Source organism: Trichosurus vulpecula, chromosome 3 (genome assembly GCF_011100635.1).
Source record: "Trichosurus vulpecula isolate mTriVul1 chromosome 3, mTriVul1.pri, whole genome shotgun sequence".
Classification (NCBI taxonomy): domain Eukaryota; kingdom Metazoa; phylum Chordata; class Mammalia; order Diprotodontia; family Phalangeridae; genus Trichosurus; species Trichosurus vulpecula.
In genome coordinates, this window is record NC_050575.1 from 300,632,864 (window position 1) to 300,654,785 (window position 21,922).

At 38.7% G+C, this 21,922-nt stretch overlaps 1 protein-coding gene across 10 annotated transcripts in view; it reads left to right on the plus strand.

Annotated features, from left to right (window-relative positions):
• Positions 1-21,632, plus strand: part of INTS10 (integrator complex subunit 10) — a 46,040-nt gene extending 24,408 nt beyond the window's left edge. For 4 of the 10 annotated variants that reach the window (XM_036750584.1, XM_036750580.1, XM_036750581.1 and 1 more), the window contains 5 exons: positions 1,802-1,910; positions 8,125-8,204; positions 11,609-11,771; positions 14,456-14,549; positions 21,259-21,632. In XM_036750584.1, the coding sequence (XP_036606479.1) occupies positions 1,802-1,910; positions 8,125-8,204; positions 11,609-11,771; positions 14,456-14,549; positions 21,259-21,415 (603 nt within the window). In that variant the 3' untranslated portion in view covers positions 21,416-21,632. Of the gene's footprint in view, positions 1-1,801; positions 1,911-8,124; positions 8,205-11,608; positions 11,772-14,455; positions 14,550-19,085; positions 19,401-21,258 lie in introns of those variants that run through there. The other 6 variants (XM_036750576.1, XM_036750577.1, XM_036750578.1 and 3 more) reach the window with 2 other exon arrangements.
• The last annotated feature ends 290 nt before the right edge of the window (positions 21,633-21,922 follow it).

Sequence of the window (21,922 nt, forward strand, 5' to 3'; positions counted from 1 at the left end):
AGATACTTTTCAAATGGAAAGTCATATGGTATAGTCTGTGAATATAATTGATGATGAGTAAAGGAAAAGATCGCTGTGGTTGGCTAACGTAGCCTATGGTAGGTTGAGTAGGTAAGACTGGAGCCCTTGAAGGGTAAAGGATAAAATTTAGAGAGGAAGTAATCATTTCGTATTGTTAACCAGATCAAGGTGAAATTCATAGGAACAGAGATTGGAGGATATTTAGTCCAACCTCTCAGTTTATAGATGAAGAAAGTAAGGCCCAAAGAGGTCAAATGTCTTACTCAAAGTCACATAGTAACAGAGAGGAGATTTGAACCCAAGTCCTCTGATTCCAAATCCACTACTCTTTCCATTATTCCAGTCTGAGAACTGGCATTCTCACTTCCTGCCTTAACCATCCAACGTTACAGCCCTGTTTTCTGATATGCCTGTAGGCAGCTTATGTTGCAGTGGATTGAATACATGACCTGAAGTTAAGAAGACCTGAGTTCAGATCCAGCCTCAGACACTTACTCACTGTGTGACCCTGGGCAAATCACTTGACGTCCGTTTGCCTTAATTTCCTCTTCTTTAAAGTGGAGCTGTACCATGCAGGACTGTTGTGAAGATCAAATGAGATAATCATTGTAAAGCAATTAGCATAGTGCCTGGCTCATAGCAAGTCCTACAGAAATATTGGCTATTATTACCATTAATGAGAACAGCAATAATAATAGGTGTTTGCTAAAGCCTGGAGTTGAACTGAATCGAGTGATTGTCCTTGTTAGGGAGGCACCGTTGTGTAATGAAAATGGTACTGAGTTTTGTGTCATAGGGTCTAGATTGGAGTCCTGCCTTTGCCACTTACTAGGAAGGAAGGAGGGAAGAAGAGAAGGAAGGAAGAGGCCAGTGTTGCTGTGTCTCTGAGTACATGGGGGGTGGGATGGTACAAGTAAAGTAGAAGAAGATTAGAAAGGCCAGAGGGGACCAGATTGTTAAGGACTTTGAATGACAAACAGGGGATTTTATGTTTGATCCCACATGTGGCAGGGAGCAAGTAGAATATATTGAGGAGGAGAGGTGACGTAGTCAGACCTGCACTTTAGAAAGGTTAATTTGATAGCTAAGTGGAGGGTAGACGGGCATGGGGAGAGACTTGAGGCAGGGAGACCAACCAGACACTTTTCCTGTCTAAACCCTGTCCATCCTTCAAAAGGCTATTTCATCATCCCTTCCGTGGAATTTTGCTCTTCAATTTTACTCTGCACTGGATTTTCCTTTGCTGAACTAGAACATCTATGGTTATTGCTGTACACTATCTCATATTTTGTATGTCTTCTGTGAATAAATGCCTACCTTATTAAGTCATTGTGAGAAAAATACTTTTAAAATCCTGTTAGATTGCTGTAGAAATGTGAGAGTTTTTTGATTCACGTAGCTTACCTACATATGAAACAGTAAACATTTGTTGGTCTCTTGGCTTATATATTTTAATGTTTTGGCATTGTTAGTCCAAAGAGTGGATGTTGTTCCCTCAAAGAAGAAAACTAGGCTGATTTAATCTTAGTCTTAGTTTCTTCATAAACAATGTGATAGTCCTGTAAAGAGAATACACTGTCCTGGGACAGGTCCAAAGCCTTCAGATACACATTTTTTGCTCTGCGTTTCCCTTGATTTGTGCACTACTAATATACAATTTGAGTCATTTTTTTAGGGCAACTTCAGATTAATATATATGTATGTATTTACATGTGCCTATATATATAGACACATCTATGTAAATATACACCGTACACTTTTAACATTTTTTTCTATTTAGTTGACATGTGAAAAAATTCTGGATCTTATGTGCTACATGGTACTTCCCATTCAAGATGGAGGAAAACCTCATGAGGAACCTTCTAAAGTAAAATCCAAGTTTAGAAAAGGTATGGTTGGAAAATTAAGTTTGGATTTTATTTTTGTTAAATTTTAAGTTTCAAGGGAATTAAGGACACTTTTTAACAGTTACTAGTAAAATAAAATTATTATTAGTCCTGCAAGGCTTGACAGTTTTGTGTATTTGAATTGCCTTAATTTTTTTTATAGCTTACAACCCATCTGTGACTTAGTAGATAAATCCTGGGAAGTTGCTAGAGGCATATAGAGGTTAAATGCTTTGCACAAGCTCTCACAGCTAGTACGAGTCAGAGGTAAGATTTGAACCCAGGTTTTCTGGACTCTTGTCCATCATGCCACACCTCTCTGATAAGGGAGAGGGGCAGCTAGGTGGCACAGTGAGTAGAGCACTACCCCTGGAGTCAGGAGGACCTGAGTTCAAATCCAGCCTCAGACACTTGACACATTAGCTGTGTGACCTTGGGCAAGTCACTTAATCCGAATTGCCCTGCCTCCCCCCCTCCAAAAAAAAATTGAATTAAGAGAGAGGCAGTGTTGTATGGTGGGAAAAGGACCATTCTTAGTGTCAGAAAGACCTGACTTCAAATCCCACCTTTGACATTTACTAGCTGTGTGACCATCATCAAGTCACTTGATTTCTCTGTGTTTGAGGCAACTCTCTGAGATTACAAATTGTAGCCATGTTGCCAGTCTGTATTGACAACTCCATTCTTGAAGGAATTTCCTTATCAGGAGTTCCTACCAATGAAATCACAAATCTGACACACACACACATACCCCAAATGGACACTGCTTAAAGTTTGTGATCCCTTTGAACACTATAATAAAGATGGTATTTGGAAGACTTTTTGGAAGTGCACATGTAATACTTATGCCAGTGAGCTTCTGTACCGTGTACATATTTCTGATGGCTGCTAAATGAATGTGACTGTATTTCCCCCTAAAGCCCAGAATCCCCGATAGCTAAGGTTATAGCTAATCCATGTTATGCTTCCCCTGGTGGCTCCTATCCTGTTAATAATAGCTGAAATAATAATAGGTTCCATTTATAGGTTTGCAAAACACTTTACAAATATTAGCTCATTTTATCCTCACAATAACCCTGGGAGGTAGGTGTTATCATTATATATCATTTCCCATTTTATAGATGAGGAAACTGAGCCAAACAGTTATGTGACTCCCAGTGTCACACAGCTAGTATTCGAGGCTAGATTTGAATTCAGTTCTTTCTGCTTATAAATCTAATACTCAATCTACTATGCCATGTAGACCAAAAAAAAAAAATCTAAAAAGTCTATATGTGGGATAAAGAAGAGTTGGAAAGAAATCTGGTAGCGGTAACAGTGAAGAGGTAGACAGGAAGTATTATGGGCAGAACCTAGCAACACCCTGCCTACAGAGGAGTCAGTCCTTTTTTTGTGGAACTACATTTCAACATGGGAGAGCACATAAAGGGGGCAAGGAGAACAAGGGAACAGAGAGGAGTGAATGATGTGCCAGTGCCAACTTGGGGGCTAGCAATGAAGGAAAAATGACCTCTATGGTCTCAGAAAGAAAAGAGTTTACAAAGGACTGTTTGAAGAGGAAGGGGAAAGATTGAAAAGGTGGGAAAGGAAGGAGACCTTACTTTGAAGGAGGTTCCACTAATAAATGCTACTATGAGTGAGGTGAGATGGTCAGTCACTAATGTACTATTGGTGGAGCTGTGAACTGATCTAACCATTCTGGAGAGCAATTTGGAACTATGCCCAAAGTGCTATAAAAATGTGCATACCCTTTGATCCAGCAATACCACTTCTAGGTCTGTATCCCAAAGAGATCATAGAAAGGGGAAAAGGACCTACATGTACAAAAATATTTGTGGCAATTCATTTTGTGGTGGCAAAGAATTGGAAATTGAGGGAATGCTCATCGATTGGAGAATGGCTGAACAAGTTGTAGTATATCAATGTATTAGAATACTATTGTGCTATAAGAAATGCTTAAGAAATAAGCAGGTTTCTGAAAAACCTGGAAAGACTTACATGAACTGATGCTGAGTGAAGTGAGCAGAACCAGGAGAACATTGTACACAGTAACAGTAACATTATGTGATGATCAGCTGTGATAGACTTAACTCTTCTCAGCAATACAATAACCCAAGACAATTCCAAAAGATTTATGATGGAAAATGCTATACACATCCAGGAAAGAACTATGGAGTCTGAATGCAGACAGAAGAATTCTATTTTCACTTTATTCTTTTCGTGGTTTTTTCCTTTTGCAAACTGTAATTGTTTTGCAAAATATTTCTTTTTTCACAGCATGACTAATATGGAAATAGGTTTTATATGGTTGCACATGTATAATCTATATCACATTGTTAACATCTTAGGGGAAAGGTTACATAAAGAGGGAGGGAGAAAATTTTGAACTCAAAATTTTATTAAAAATGAATGTTAAAAATTGTCTTTATACATAAGTGGAAAAAATAAAATACTATTTTAAAAGAGAAGGGGAGAAAGCAAGAAAGATGCTCAGTGAAGGGAGATGAAGACCTTACACTGGATCAGACCTGGGGAATTTGGTGTTTGAAAAGTCTCCTTGTCCTGGTAGTGGGGGAGTTGGATTCCCTGGAGGAGTGGGAGAGCATGGACACAGGGAGAAGGTTTCTAAGCAAATATAGGAAAAAGGGCCACTATAAGAAGGTATACACCTGTGGTGGGGGATGGACCCTACGTGAGTCAGTGTCCTCTCTGATACCTGCAATAATTGCCATTCTGAGAATGAAGCACAATGGCAAAGAGGAATCCATGGGGCAAGCCCTATGAGCAATGGCAGAAAGCACCTAGAGGGAAGAACCTAGAATGGATATTTTGGACATTATGATTGTATGAGCGATAAAGACCAGCTAATTATATTGGTCATGAATGAGAAAGTGAGAGTCTAAAGTAAACAAAAAGAGAAGATGGATATTGAAAAGAGTGAGAGAAATCCTTTTTTGGACAGGGGTGCAAAAAAATGAAATTTAAAATCGAAGGAACAGGACTAGATAAAGGGGAGGAGTGGAAGGGGGAGTCTATTGAGAGGAAAAAAGGGAGGAGGGGGAGAAATATACATAAAATCAGGAGAGAAAAGGGAACTAATAAACAAAACCCTAAAGGGAAAGGGGTATCAGACAAAAAGAGGGGATCAGGAGTCAGGAGAAGTAAGCCACTGAAAATGTGACCTTCTTTAAAAAAAGTAATGAAAGGAACATAATATAGTGTTTACAGCAGAAGTGGGAACTTGAGCTGAAAAGCCGCACTAATGCATCTAGGATAAGGGAAGTGGTCAAAACGGAAAATAATCTTTGTATCAGATTTCTCTGATAAGAGTTTGATATCCAAGATATATAAACAGTTAATAGATATCTATATGTAAGACTAATAGTCATTCCTCAGTAGATAAGTGGTCAAAGAATATGAATAAACAGTTCTCTACAGAAGAATTGCAAAGTAGTCTCAACCACAAGAATGTGCCAAGTCACTGATAATAAGAAACGCAAATCAAAACATCCCTGAGGTTTTACCTTACATTCTGCAAATTGGCAGAAATGACAAAAGTAGCAATAAGTCAGTGTTGGAGGAGTTGTGGAAAAATAATATATTGCTCATAGAATTATAAGATAGTGTAACCACTTTGGAAAGCAATTTGAAATTATGCAAATAAAGTGAATAAAATGTCCATACGCTTTAAGCTCAAGATTCCATTACTGGGCTTATACCCCAGGGGAAGCATTGATTTAAAGGGAGAAAAAAGTACCCATATACTCCAAAATATTTATAACAGCAGTTTTTGTGATAGCTAAATACTGGAAACAGAGTAGATGCCCATCAGTTGGGGAATGGCTAAACAAATTGTGGTACAAGAAAGTAATGGAATATATTCTTGTGCTGTAAGAAATGATGTGTGATAATTACAGAGAAGTATGGAAAGATCTGTATGAACCGATGCACAATGAAGTAAGCAGAGCCAACAGCTACAGCAAGGTAAATGGAAAGAACGACACACCAAAAATTCAAAACTAAATGTAACAAAATTATACAGATGAAGTGGGACTCAATTAAAAAGATGTGAGAGAATATCCCCAACCTTAACTTTATATGGAGGTGGGAGGTCTACAGATGTCACATATTGTGCATGTTTTCAGACTCTTTCAATATATTGATCAGTTGTACTTTTTTTTCCTCTCCAAAAAATTCTATTTGTCTTATGACATGGCTTTCTGAGAGGAGGAGGTAGGGCAAAGTTACATATGTGAGATACAGTGGTAATGTAAGAAACAAAATATCAGTAAAAAATTTATTTTTTAAAAAGCTCTACCAAAAAAAAAGTCTGTATGTTCTAAAAGTACTTGAAGATGTTATTTACATTGAGATATACTGCTGGATATGATATGGATATTAAACATAGGCATTGAGAGGTGGAGCCAAGGTGGAGGCTGGAAAGCAGGGACCTGCCTAAAGCTCTCCCCAATAACCCTCCAAACACCTATAAAAATGGCTCTGAACAAATTCTAGAACTGCAGAACCCATGAAATAGCAGAGGGAAGCAGGACTCCAGCCTAGGACAGCCTGGATGGTCTCTGGGTAAGGTCTGTTGCACGAAACTGGGAGTGGAGCTGAGCAGAGCCCAGCGTGGGCTGCGCCCGGACCAACCAGACCCGGAGGCAGGTGGAACAGGCCCTAGCTCCCTGAACTTCTCAACCCGCAAACACCGAAGACAACAGAGAAGGATAGTGGGAAAAACTGCAAGGCAGAGTGAAAAGAGTTCGCAGTTCAGCCACTGCCCCAGGGACAGCGGGGGTTGATGCAGCTCTGAGGAACTACAGCTGCAGTTGCTTCTGGCCCCAGGCCCACCTGGTGGGAGGAATTAAGTGGCAGATCTGAGCGGAAGTGCAGAATCTGCTTAGGTCTGAGTCCAGTCTGGGTTTGTGGTTCTTGAAGGAGGAGGAGCACTGGTGTGGCAGAGCTTGCTGTGTAGAAATAGTTCTGAAAACAACAGTGCAGCCCCTCAAGCTTGGGACAAAGTACTCTCCACTCTACAAGCAGTCATACCCTGACAAAAAACGCAAGGGTCAAGTAAGTTGGCTGGGATCATGGCCAGGCAGCAAAAACAGACTCAGATTCAGACTCAGACTTTGGAATCTTTCTTTGGTGACAAGACCAAAACATACAGCTAGAAGAAGTCAGCAAGTCAAAGAACCTACATCAAAAGCCTCCAACAAAAACGTGAACTGGTCTCAGGCCATGGAAAAACTCAAAAAGGATTTGGAAAAGCAAGTTAGAGAAGTAGAGGAAAAATTGGGAAGACAAATGGGAGTGATGCAAGAAAACCATGAAAAACAAGTCAATGACTGGCTAAAGGAGACCCAAAAATACTGAAGAAAATAACACCTTAAAAAATAGACTAACTCAAATGGCAAAAGAGCTCCAAAAAGCCAATGAGGAGAAAAATGCCTTGAAAGGCAGAATTAGCCAAATGGAAAAGGAGGTCCAAAAGACCACTGAAGAAAATACTGCCTTAAAAATTAGACCAGAGCAAGTGGAAGCTAGTGACTTGATGAGAAATCAAGATATTATAAAACAGAACCAAAGGAATGAAAAAGTAGAAGACAATGTGAAATATCTCATTGGAAGAACCACTGACCTGGAAAATAGATCCAGGAGAGATAATTAAAAAATTATTGGACTACCTGAAAGCCATGATCAAAAAAAGAGCCTAGACATCATCTTTCAAGAAATTATCAAGGAGAGCTGCCCTGATACTCTAGAGCCAGAGGGTAAAATAGAAATTGAAAGAATCCACCGATCGCCTCCTGAAAAAGAGAAAGATCCAAAAAAAAAATCATAACCATCTCTTATGCTAACTTTCTTTATTGCTGCTTCATCCTTCGTATTTTGGTGTGCCATGTAGCTAGCTCATTAGTGATTACAGCAGAATTTAGGATTGGGGAGAAAAAGAAATAAAACTATTTCTTGCTACTTGTAAAAAAAATTTAATTTAAGACTATACCCCTATTAAAAGGTTTAGATGAGACCAAGGTTGGCTTTTGAATTGTCCCTGGAGATCAGTTATCAGTCTCCTATTACCATAGATAGTCAAGAGTTGTATGTCCTTAAAACTGTGACTTCTTTCATCTTTTTGACTGAAAATATCTTAAATATTTGCGTCTGTAAAGTTGCCTTTGTTGAAGCTAACAAATGTATTTTTCTTTTTAAGGATCAGATTTGAAACTTCTGCCTTGTACTAATAAGGCTATCATGCCCTATTGTCTCCATTTAATGTTAGCCTGTTTTAAGGTAAGCCTAAAGATATTTATTGGGATTCTTGCTTAATTTAAAATACTTTGTAATTTTTTAAAATTTTAATTATTTTTTAAGTCAGAATACATCCTATAACATTTAATTACATGTGTATTTAATTATGTACAAAGAAGAACCTTTCTGTAAGGAAGAAATAATTTTCTTTCAAGGAAATTTTTTGTGTGCATATTAGTATATTTTTCAATATCAAGTTTATTTTATTTTCAGGTTTGCATTCTCTCCCTCCCACTTTCCACTTCCCCTTATGGAGAAAACAAGGAAAACATAGCCCCTCTTACAAATATGTATAGTCAAGCAAAACAAATCCCTACATTGGCCATGTCTAAAAAATGTCTCCATCTTTGCATGTAACTTTTAAAATGTTAAAATTTAGAAATAAATGATGTGCTTTTCACATCCTAATTTGCTGGGGACAGGGAAGTTGGGGGAAGTCTCTTCCCAGTGTTGTTTGCTTAGTTCCCAGAGTGCTCTATCTGTTAGAAACCTTAGGGATCATCTATTCTGAATCCTTCATCTCTAAGAAGGACCAGATCTAGCAGGGATAAGTGACTTGTTAAGTAGTGAATAACAGGGCCAGAATTCCCATTACTTGCTCAGTAACAGTTTAATGGTCAAGCTGGCTCTACAGCAAAGGCTCTAGCCCAGAGCTTTCAAGGTCTTCAAGTAATGATGGGAATTACCAGGTTAATAATAATTTAATGCTCCAGTCATATGAGATGATGGTCATCAGAGGTGACATCCTGTATGGTAACTGCTCTGATTTGGAGGGCCTGCCTCCATTCTTAGGCTGGTTGGGAGTTGTGGAGTTAAGTTTCAATTCTGCTGCCAGTGATACTTTCTCAGTTTGAGCTCATCACTTTACTTCTGGGACCACATCTTCCTCATACTGATGAGGACAGGGCTGGACAGAATACCATTAAGCCCTCTCCAGCTCAAACATTCAGTTCATAATTTCATGCTTCTTTAGATTGATAGAATCTATTTCCACGAGTTTGTGAGCTTCTTGAAGGCAGGAACTGTCTTTCGCCTTTTTTTGTATCACAAGCCCTTAGCACAAAGCCTAGAACTTAATAGGCACTAAATAAATTATTGATTGTTAATAGTAAGTTATTGATTGACAAACTGACTTCTTCACAGAAACTTGCTGCATAGTTTCTAAACATCATTTCTACAATATAAAGGTAGATTTTTTTTTTAGTGGATTTTTTAGATTTTTCTCCCTTTCAAAATCTTTGGAGACCTTGTATTACAAGACAGAGCCTCTGCTTTAATGTCCTGATGGGGAGCCCTCTAGATAGTTTTTCTGTGGGAATGGAAAGTTAAAGTGTTATGGCCTCAGAGTACAACTTAAGAAGTGAATTCTGTTTGTTCAACTCATAAAAAGTGAGAGTATACTGCTTTGTTCCCAGATATTCTGCAGGTTTACAGTATGAAACAAGGGTATATTAAGATGGTATTTTTTTTTATAAATTTCTTTATTTATTTTTAGTTTACCACACACGTTCTACAAAGTTTTGAGTTCCAGTTTTTCTCCCCTCCCTCCCCCCTCCCTCCCCAAGACGGCATGAAGTCTCATATAACTGTCATGTATAACTTCGCATTGAATTAATTTATGCACTAGTCAAGTCGTGGAGAAGAATTTTGACCAATGGAATGAATCATGAGAAAGAAGAAACAGAACCAAAAAAAAAAAAAAAAACCCCAAAAACAAAAACAAAAGAGAAGCAGAAAAGGCGAGCATGTAGTGTGCCTCAGTCTGTATTCAAACTTCGCAGTTCTTTGTCTCGATGAAGATAGCATTCTCCATCGTGAGTCCCCTGGAGTTGTCCTTGCCCCTTAGGTTGCTGAGAAAAGCGCAGTATGTCAGGGTTGGTCCTCACGGAATCCATATATCTGTGGCTGTGCACAACGTTCTCCTGGCTCTGCTCCGCTCACTCAGCATTATGTCGTGTAGGTTTTTCCAGGTTGTTATGAAGTCTGCATCATCCCCATTTCTTATGGCACAATAGTATTCCATCACCTTCATATACCACAGCTTGTTCAGCCATTCCCCAATTGATGGGCATCCCTTTGATTTCCAATTCTTGGCTACCACAAAGAGAGCCACTATAAATATTCTTGTACATGTGGGTCCTTTTCCCATTTGCGTGATTTCTTTGGGATACAACCCTAGAAGTGGTATTGCTGGGTCAAAGGGTATGAACATTTCTATAGCCCTTTGGGCATAGTTCCAAACCGCCCTCCAAAATGGCTGGATCAGCTCACAACTCCACCAGCAATGCAACAATGTTCCAATTTCTCCACATCCTTTCCAGCATTTATCATTCTCCTGATTTGTTATTTTAGCCAATCTGACAGGAGAGATGTGGTATCTAAGAGTTGTTTTGATTTGCATTTCTCTAATCAGCAGCGATCCAGAGCATTTTTCCATATGCCTGTAGATAGCTTTAATTTCTTCCTCTGAAAACTGCCTGTTCATATCCTTTGACCATTTCTCAATTGGGGAATGGCTTGTATTCCTATATATTTGGCTCAGCTCCCTGTATATTTTAGAGATGAGGCCTTTATCAGAGATACTAGTTGCAAAGATTTTCTCCCAATTTTCTGCTTCCCTCCTAATTCTTGTTGCATTGGCTTTTTTTGTACAAAAACATTTCAATTTGACATAATCAAAATTATCCATTTTGCATTTTGTAATGCTCTCTATCTCTTGTTGGGTCATGAATTCTTTACTTTTCCACAAATCTGATAAGTAAACTATTCCTTGCTTTCCCAAATTACTTAGAGTACCAACTTTTACTCCTAAATCATGAACCCATTTTGACTTTATTTTGGTATATGGTGTAAGATATTGGTCTATACCCAGTTTTTGCCCTACCATTTTCCAATTTTCCCAACAGTTTTTGTGAAATAGTGAATTATTAGCCCAGAAACTGACCTCTTTGGGTTTATCAAAGAGTAGATTGCTAAACTTGTTGATTTCACCTACTTGTGTACCTATCCTATTCCACTGATCCACACCCCTGTTTCTTAACCAGTACCAGGCAGTTTTGATGACTGCTGCTGTGTAGTACAGTTTAATATCTGGTGTGGCTAAGCCACCATCTCTAGCATGTCTTTTCATTAATATCCTAGATACTCTAGACCTCTTGTTTTTCCAAATGAATTTTGTTATTATTTTGTCCAGCTCAGTAAAAAAATTTTTTGGTAGTTCGATTGGTATGGCACTGAATAGATAGATTAATTTAGGTAGAATTGTCATTTTTATTATATTAGCTCGGCCTAACCATGAGCAACTGATATTTCTCCATTTTTTTTTAAAGTGACTTTTTACATGTTTTTTTTCTTTTTTTCACATGGTATGAATCCTTGTCTTACAGCTAAGAGCTTTCACAGATAACAGGGATGATATGGCTCTGGGTCATGTGATCGTGTTGCTTCAGCAGGAGTGGCCACGTGGAGAGAACCTGTTTTTGAAAGCTGTCAATAAAATTTGTCAGCAAGGCAACTTTCAGTATGAGAATTTTTTCAACTATGTTACAAGTATCCTTTTTGCATACTACGGAGCCTGCTTTGCCAATTTTCAGATTCTTTTTCAAGAATGACTTTTGTATTGTATATTTTATTTAGCACTGAATGTTTAAAAATTTGTTTTATACTTCATATTCTCATCAATCCCTTTTAAGGAAAACTATCACTAAAGAATAATAGAGAAAATAGGACAAAGATTTGAAAAAGATTGTCTTCTCTTGAACTTTTATTGAGCTGCTCTAGAGCAGTAGTTTCAAATTGAAATAGAAACCGATCCCTGCAGACCACATATTGACTTACAAAACCACAAATTAACATAAATTTTGTTAAACACGTCTCAGTTATGTTTTAACCTGGTTCAGACTGCACTGGCTATTTTCTAGTTTTGAGATCTGTTCTCTAGAATATGGCCAATAGGGAAGATACAAAGATGAATAAAAACATGGCTCCTGCTTTCATGGGGTTTACAGTCCAGTACAGAAAGTGACATATTAATATAACTGTAATATAAAACAGAATCTGATCATCGCATAAAAGAAGTGATAGATCAAAAAAGGAAAGATTATTTATGGGGCATTGGGAAAGGCTACATCACATGGAAGAAGTGGCAGATGAGCTGGGTTTTAAAGGATTCATAGGAGCTTAACAAGTAAAGATAAAAAGGGAAGCATTAAAGGCTTAAAGAACAGTGTGCACAAAAGCAAGAAAGTATGGGGTGTGAAAGAAGGAGTAAAGGATGTCAGAGCAGTGATCCAAAGGTCATCTTTTAACAAGAAGCATCAGTACTCTTCACTCACATGCTGAGATGTACAGTCTGTGAGTGCATGCACTATAGCCAGCCCACGCTCTTCACAGGAATTGCTTTTAATCAAGGGGTGGCTCTCTGCCTTGCATCTAGCCACAATGTGCCAATTTTGTCATCTGCTAGGATATTGGCTACCCCTTGGAATGTAATTAACTGTTTTACCTTATGGTACCCATTCCTGACATGGAGTATCCATCCCCTAAAAGATTCTGTTAAGCTACTCATCATTCCTTTCTTTAATAGCTATTGCGGTTTTTTGCATGTTCATTGTTATTTGTGAGCTTTTTTAAGTTGAAGTTCGTTCATTCAAGCAACAAACATTTACTAAGCTTCTACTATGTGCTAGGCACTGGGCGGGACATACTTTCTCTAAAGCTACCAGTGGTTTCTTAATTGCCATATGTGATGGTCTTTCTTCAGTTGATCTGCCTACTTGCAGCATTTAATGCTATTAAGCACCCTCTTCCTGGTTACTCTCTCCTCTGTTGATTTTTGTGACACTGCTCTCTTCTGGTTCTCTTACCTGCTTGAAGATGCCTTCTCAGTCTCCTTTGCTGGCTCAGAGTCCAGATCACGCCCCTTAATGAAGGCTGCTTCCCAAAGTTTTGCCCAGACCCTCTTTTCCCTCTTACTAGCTTCATCAGTTCCCATTGGTTTAATCAGCATCTCTGTGCAGATGACTCATACCTGTATATCCAGCCCTAGTCTCTTAAGACCCTGAGCTTGAGTTTTATATTATCAGCTGCCTATCAGACATTTTAAACCAGGTATCCCAGACAAATCTCAAACTAAACATGTATAAAACAATTCATTTGCTTCCCCCTCTGCTCTCACTTCTTCTAAATTTCCCTCTTTCTTTCGAAGGTACAGTCTCCAAGTTCATAACTTAAGCATTACACTGCTGCCAGAGTAATTTTTCCTTAAACATAGATCTGACATTGGCATTTCCCTGCTCAACACCATTGACTTCCTGTTGCCTCTGGGATCAAATTTAAACTCTTCTGTTTAGCTTTCAAAGCCCTGTACAACCTGGCCCCGACTTCAAGGGTCAAGTGAAAAAAATTTTTTTTATAAAGCAAATGAAATCTTTTTTATTATTATTATTTATTTATTTGAGATTTTTAGTTTTCAGCATTGATTTTCACAAGAGTTTTGAATTACAAATTTTCTCCCCATTTATACCCTCCCCCCCCACTCCAAGATGGCATATATTCTGGTTGCCCGGTTCCCCAGTCAGCCCTCCCTTCTGTCACCCCACTCCCACCCCATCCCCTTTTCCCTTACTTTCTTGTAGGGCAAGATAGATTTCTGTGCTCCATTGCCTGTATATCTTATTTCCTAGTTGCATGCAATAACTTTTTTTTTGAACATCTGTTTTTAAAACTTTGAGTTCCAAATTCTCTCCCCTCTTCCCTCCCCACTCACCCTCCCTAAGAAGGCAAGCAATTCCACATAGGCCACATGCATATCATTATGTGAAACCCTTCCACAATACTCATGTTGTGAAAGACTAACTATATTTTGCTCCTTCCCATCCTGTCTTCAGAGGCTGATGTAAAGGGTAAAAGAATAAATGATCTTTTAGATATGAGTTGAGGGAAGAAGGTACATGTAACAGCCTTTCTTCAGTAATGTAGGAGGCAAATTATTCTGTTTGAGAGGTTTTAGGATAGTGGAAAAGGTTAGTCTGCTGCTAAAGAGATGGGGAGATAAGCTGTTGAATTATTACATAAATAGAAGTAGGTTCTTCCAGTGTCCTTTGGCTTTGGCCTTGTCATTTCTAGCTCAAAGGTACAATGTTTTTTTATTCATTAGCTACATAGAGAGCTAATTTATTATTGCTTGTATCACATGCAAAGTTTGGTGGTGAATCCTGAACTTAGGCCTACAGATATAGACATGCTGGAGGAATTTGCCTATTTGAGGACCCAGGAAGGTGGCAAAATTCATTTGGAATTACTTCCCAATCAAGGAATGCTAATCAAGTAAGTGATGTTGAAGCCATTTTAAAATTTAAGTGTTTCTTGCTGTAAGGTTTTGTGTAACAAATAACTGCTTTTGGTCGTTTACTTGAATTTTTTGTGTGTGTATTTGTGGGAGATATGCTTATAATAATATATTTCCGATATCTTTCAAACAGAAATAAGTCCAAACCTGAGTCTCAGCTTTTTGAACAGAATGAGGTTTGGGAGATATTTGGAAAGGCTTAAGCTTTCACAGTAACCTCTGTATTTCTAATATGATATTCACTATTTTAATGGTGTTGCTTCTGTCATTTTTGAGAGAGCTTTCACTATGGAAAGGTCTCGTTTGTAGTTTCTTTTACTTTTCCTCTCTTAAATTTACAGAATTAATCAAAAGAATCATAGACCTTTAGAGCTGGAAGGATCCTTAGGAGGTCATCTAGTCCATCCCTCTTGTTTTATAAATGGTCCATGAGAAAAAGAGACTTGTTCAAGGCCACAGATGGGTAATAAGGAGAGAAGCTGGGACTGAAACCAAGATCTTTTGACTCTTCTTGCCACCAGCACTGTTCACATCTCAGTTCCTTTTTTGGTCAGTGGAGCATGTCATGTTTTTTAAAATGGGAAAAAATTTTTGCTCCTCTTTGCAAGAGGCAAAAGCTCCCAAAGAGTAGCAACTGTCTCATAGATACAAATTGCACTTGAATCATAAGTTTTACTCAGTAAACTAGAATTTATTAAGCTCCTGCTGTGTGCCAGGCACTATGCTAAGTAACTATTCTAATGTAGCACAGAATAAATAGTTCAGCCTGGCATTTCCTGGAGAAACTAAAATCTTATTAGAAATTTATTCTCTTCGATTAATAAATGTTTGTTGATATGAAGAAGACCCACCAGGAGGCGTGATTCTCCCCCCGCCACCCCCCCTTCCCTAACTACCACAACCAAGTCAGTGACCCTCAGGATCATTGAATAACTCATGGGACTTTCTACATTTGCAGCTCAGTACTGATTCTAGCTTGAATAATTGTGCACTCTGCATTTTCTACTATTTTTTGTTTTCATTTTTCCCAGAGGTCAGTATTATGGTCACCTTAAGAAAATGAGTCCTCAGTTAACATAGATTGAAAAGGTTTAGATCCCTGGCTCTGGTCAAGATTCTTTTCTTCTCTGCTGTGGAATAAATGGGTTCCCAGTGAAAAGAAGGACAACACTTTTTCCCTCTTCTTTCTGCCTTTCCCCCTGGACCCCCTATGCCCTAGATTCCTATTCTTAATTTCTCAGGGATTGAGAGTGGAAAAAGAATGTTCTCTGGAACCCTAAGCCCACTGACTAATTCAGAAGGTGGCAAACTTTCCAGCAGCGTCTGTGCCTCCCTTCCCTTCCCCACACTTAGGGACCACAGGAAAGAAGTAGAGCTTTGCAAAGAAAGATACTGGAGATACAAAGAATTAGTAAGAATTAAGTGAGGCATATGTGTTTTCCCCACGCTTTTTTTAAGATTGTAAAATAGACATTGCAATTGATTTTTGACCCTGATCCTCTCAGTGACAGGAGAGTATCTCCCAATGACAAATGTTTACAAATAAAGACTATCGTTTTGATTTGGGAGATAGGAAACCACCAGTGTTGTTTTTCACTGTGATTTCCTTTCCAGAATTATGATGCTGCACACACAAGTAGATGTCAAGATGTCATTTAACAGAATAAGACTTTGTTTAGTTAATAGCAGATATTTATACAGACAATTCCTTTTTATAGACAGTTTAATTATCATTAGAAATGGGACAGAAGTAGATTGTTTAAAAAGGAAGACCTAAAATGAATCCCCAAACCTCATTTTAACTATTTACTTTAACCTTGTCAAGTCAATAAGCATTTATTAAGTGCCTACTTATATGCTAGGTACTAAGTGCCAGGGATACAAAGAAAGTCAAAAGACAGTCCCTGCTCCCAAGAACCTCACAATCTATCTAATAGGGGAAACACCATGCAAACAACTGTGTTATAGACAAGATATAAACAAGATAAATTAGATAAAATCTCAAAGGGAAGGCACTAGTATTAAAGGAGATCAGAAAAGGCTTCCTATAGAAAGTAGAATTTTAGCTGGGAGCTTAAGGAAGCCAAGAATTCCAAGAGGTAAAGATGAGAAGAAATCATTCCAGGGATGGGAGACGACCAGAGAAAATACCCTGAGCCGGGAGATGCAGTGCGAGGAATAGCCAGGAGCTGACTAAAATGTTGTCACCCCAAAATGATTTATTCAAGCTGAACAAAAAATGACATGGGAGCCATGCTAGAATGCAGACTTCTCCAGACAAGGAGGGAGAAGCAAGGCTCAGGGTTAGACCCAGAGAGGATAGATCCGCAAGGGGATCATGAGGATAAATTAAGGATCTCTACCCCTAGCCCATTAGTATAATTGAGATAGCTAATATGTATATAGTACTTGAAGATTTGTAGAGTGTTTTATATGCGTTTTCACTTGTAATCCTCACCACAAACCTGTGAGATTCATGCTATTTTTATCTCCATTTTACAGATAAGGACAGTGAGACTTGGAAGGTGTTAGATACTTGGTCATGGTCACATAGCTAGTACATGTCAAAAGTGGGAGTCAAACCCAGAAATTTACTGATGCTAGGTCCAGTATCCGTTCCAGGACAGCATACTTCATTTTAAGAGCAACTAACATCATCTCCTACAAGCTGGGCTTTGGTTTCAGCTCTTGAAAACAGTTAGACAGCAAGTTATCAGAATTGGAGACAGGACTGGGGAGGATTGGCCTCATACTTCTGGGAACTTTACTTAATGGAATTTGCCTAATATACTTTGTAGAGTTCTTACAGTGTTTTGAAAATCTCTATCTGGGGGCAGCTAGGTGGTGCACTGAGTAGAGCACCAGCCCTGGAGTCAGGAGGACCTGAGTTCAAATCCGGCCTCAGACATTTAATACACTTACTAGCTGTGTGACCTTGGGCAAGTCACTTAACCTCAATTGCCCTGCCTTCCCCCCTGCAAAAAAAAAAAATCTCTATCTGGTTGTAAACTGCAGTAGTGGAAGGACAAACAGGTGAGACAGGGGAGCTAGAATGGCACCTGAATAAAAATGGACACTGGCTTCCTTTGAATTGTAAAATTATTTCAGAAAGCTGTTCCAGATGTAGAGAAAAGTTGTTTATACCATCTTGCACCATTAAGATACATGATCATAATTTTAAAGTGCAGAACTAATTGAGGACCTGTGATGAAAATAACTGAGAAGATGGTAATTAATATAAACACCTGCAGTAAACTGTGTAGCCTATCTTTAAAGTTGGGGAAATAAGATATGGAATATGAGCGCCCTCTGCAGAAAACATCCAGCTTGCTCAGGTCGTTTAAGCTAAATGAGAAAAACTCCAACCTTAAGCATAGATGAGAGGTAATTGCAAAAATATCTAGGCCACACGCGGATTGACCCGGCGTATAGTCACCTCCTTCCATTACATTCAGAAGCTCTAGGGTAGGCAGTCTAGACTGAGTAGCATATATAATATGCTTCATGCTGTTAACAGCTTTGGACATTTTGTTCACTCCTCCCCTGGCTGTAGGGTTGTCAGAGTTGTTGCAGATGTGGTACGTGCAAAAAGGATGAAAGATGATGAAATGAGAAGTACCAAAGGGGCATGGCATGGTTCCTAGAGCCAGAAAGAGATATTCTTTTTATTCTTAGACCAGGGGTTCTTAACTTTTTTTGGTCAAGGAACCCCTTTTGGCAATCTAGTGAAGCCTGTGGACCCCTTCTCAGAATAATGCTTACTACCTACATTCATAAGTGAAGGAAATGCTACAGTTACGGGCTAGTGAAAATAGAGATGTGATTTCTTTTTCCCATCTAAATTCACGGAGGGATCCCTTGAGGTCCATGGACCCAGGGTTAAGAACCCATGGCTTAAAGGTTTTGCTCTTACATATTTATGAGAGGTTTTTTATATTAAATGTCTGTTGTCCTTTTTTTAGTTGGACCAAACTAGAATGAAATAGACAGTATTGGTATATTTATACTTTATTTTCAGTGGAATACTGTGTGTGCCATGATGTGGTCACTCAGCACTGAATTATCTCCTAACCAAACCTTGACATAATTGCATTCAAGAGAGTTTGTCAGGGTGTATGTCTGGACTTTTGTAAGAAAAAGTAAGAATGAATGGGATTTAAAAATGAACTTGTTAAATGTACAGTTCCTTTCCCACTGCAAATTCATCATGCTCAGTTTCCTCACTGCTCTCTTTGAACACCATGCCCAACTTGAGACTCAGTTCAAGTCAAATTCTAAGTCAGACCTGGACAAAATGCCATCAGTAGGCATCATGGAAGTAGATGATGGCTTCTTCCCTTCTTCCCCCTTCAGCACATAGCTGGATTAAGGTGGTTGTTGCAGGTTTAAAAAAAAAAAAAAACGCGCTCATATGGTCTCCTTCCAGCTCTCTCTTGTATTTTCTCTGGAGTGTTTTACAGTACAGGGTGAGTCGGTGTGGGTGTTTGAATGCTGCTGTTTGCTGTTTTTTAAAGGCCTTCTAGCCCTCCCATGGGGTTACTGCAGCAGGAATTCATACCTGTACTACAGCCCAGCATACAGACTGCTGACAGGTACCAAGTGGGAAAAAACACACCTGCTCATAGTGTGCTGTTTCGTCAACATGTTGTACTGCCCATGGTTTTCAGCTCTCTGTTCCCCAGTGCCCTCATCCATGCTTTTCTTTTAATTTATTCTGCATTCCTCGGCAAACCATCTGGTTGTAATATTGTAACATTTCTTATTTTTATCCATAAGTTGACAATGTGTGTGTGTTCAATTTAATATTCACCACCAAATTAAAACTGAAATGAAGGTGATATGAAACTGTTATTAGATTGTACTAGTTTAAGTGCCGATCCAAGATGCTAGCTTTTATAACAAGTCCCCTTTCCTAAGTATAGGTAAGAATACCACTTTCATTTTGGCTACACTTTTAGTCTTTTCTTTTTCCTTTTCTTCTTTTTTTTTTTTTTGTGTGTGTGTGTGTGTCCCTTATCTAAATAGAGCTCATAGATTCAGAGCTGAAAGGGAGCTTACGGGTCATCAGGTTTAACTCCCTTATTTTTAAGATAATGAAATTGAGGCCGTAAAGGTTAAATGATTTGCCCAACATAGATTCAAATCCAAGTTTTCCAAATCTAAATTCACTACTTTTTAATAGGCTTGATTACAGCATTTTTTTCCAAGCCATTGACAATTTCTTTAGAGTAGGCAGTTCCTAATTTAAAGTACTGAATAGGATAGAATGCTATAGCTTTTATCATTACCTACTTGGAGATTTTTCTAGCAGGGGGGATGGGTTTCATTCGTAGCAGCCCTACATTTGCTTTGTTACTGCCAGAATCAACATTTTTTTCAAAGTTGTAACCTTTAAAAATCAGGCTGCAGTTAGTCTGTGGCACTGGAACAGAGCTTTTCTTGATGCCAAATTAACTGACCTAGAGTGGGATTAGAACCTGTGACCTTGATGGATGTTCTTAGTACTGTACTCTAACCAAACTCAGCTGCCAGTCTCAATTCTGAATACCTCGAATGGAGCAGCGCGTTTTCTCTGTGGAGCCAGTAAGGACTCATGTGAATTATGCCACAGACTTCCTACCATGAAACTACTTCCCTGAAGCTAGCACCTTAAAGCCTTCTGCTTCGGCTGTAGTGTGACTTTTGATTGTGGCATCTGTACAGTTATTATGACTGAAGTTATTTTTACTTCACATCATAGAATAAAAATAGTTTATAAGCATTTTTCAGTTTTTAGTTAGGCAAATGCACAGATTCATTCTGTTCTATGTCGCTTTTATAATAATGGAATAAAGGTGGATTCTTATTTGAATTTATCCAAATCTGACAAATCAGTGAACTAGTAAAGTTAGGACCCATTTCCCCTATAGCTATTGATTCCTGCTCATTTATTTTGTTCATTGGTAAGAATTTGTTTTATTAGATTTCCTCTGTTCTTTCTCTTCTTCTCTAAGGGTCTTTTGAATATGCTCTTGATGGCATCCCAAAATGTTACACCACCTCAAACTCTCCTGTTCATCTCCACCCCCAAGATCTCACAAGTGCTAGGTCTGTGGCAGTTTGGTGAAAGATTGTTAAGACCTGCTGCCACGCCATTGTATTACCTAGCCTGCCACCCTCCCTGCTCGATTTGCCTGGTTTTTGCTCAGTGTCTGACCTCTTTGTCAGTTGTCATTTCTTTTCCAAAACAGACCTAAGTCAGATGGTTCCTTTACCTGATGGCTTAATGTTCATTGAGCTCCCACAGATGACACTGAGGGCCTCACCTAGTTAAGGAGGATCTCCCCCTGTTGGATTCAGGAGCCTCAATTGTTTAGAAGAAGCAGCAGCAGCAGGAGACAAGCATTAAAAAAAAAACAAAGCTCAATTTTAACCAATCAGATGTTCCTGTGCCTTTTTTTTAGGGGGAAAATGGTGAAGATAACTTTTGAAGATGCCTATCTATCTTAAAATTTGGGGTAGCAATTTATTTTGTATTGTTTTGGGTTTTGTTTTGTTTTTAAAGGAAATCTTTTTATTTTTCTTTTACTGGCTTCCTCTTAAATAGAAGGCAGATTCATATATTAGACTCTATCCTTCAGGATTAATATGGCTTCAGGCATAGGTGATAATCCCATTTTGTCTTTGTTTTCCTGTTGCTAACTTCAGGCACCACACAGTTACCAGGGGTATCACCAAAGGTGTAAAAGAAGATTTCCGCCTGGCTATGGAGCGCCAGGTATCCCGCTGTGGCGAGAATTTGATGGTCGTACTCCATAGGTTCTGCATTAATGAGAAAATCTTGCTGCTTCAGGCTCTGGCCTAAATGAAGTGATCCCCATGAGCACAGTTTTCTTTACTAGAAGTTGTGATCAATAACAGTGTGGCTTTATGACTCTAAAAAGAAATTATCTGAATGATAACTTTAGTTGCTTTTAATGTAGAATACAAAAGTCTAAGAAGGTATTTCTATTTTTAAATATAATTTTTTGTAACTTTTATAAGCGGAGAGTGAAATCATTTTGTAAATAAAAGCCATCCTTAAAAAAACTTTATGAGTGAATGAATAAGTATGTATTATGTACCAGATACTGTGCCAAGCTCTGGGTATGAAAATACTTTTCAAAAGAGAGAGGCCCTTCCCTCAAGGAGATTACATCCTAATAGGAGAAGACAACACACAAAAGGGAGGGCTAACTGGAGAAGAGTGTTTTGTCCTGGAGAAGTGAAGGGGTGGGAGAAGAAGAAAGGGGAAGAGGACTCACAAAACCCAAGGCAGATGGTGAGAGAGCCCGAGTAAAGGTCTGGACAGGGTGTAGAGCTGATACAAGAC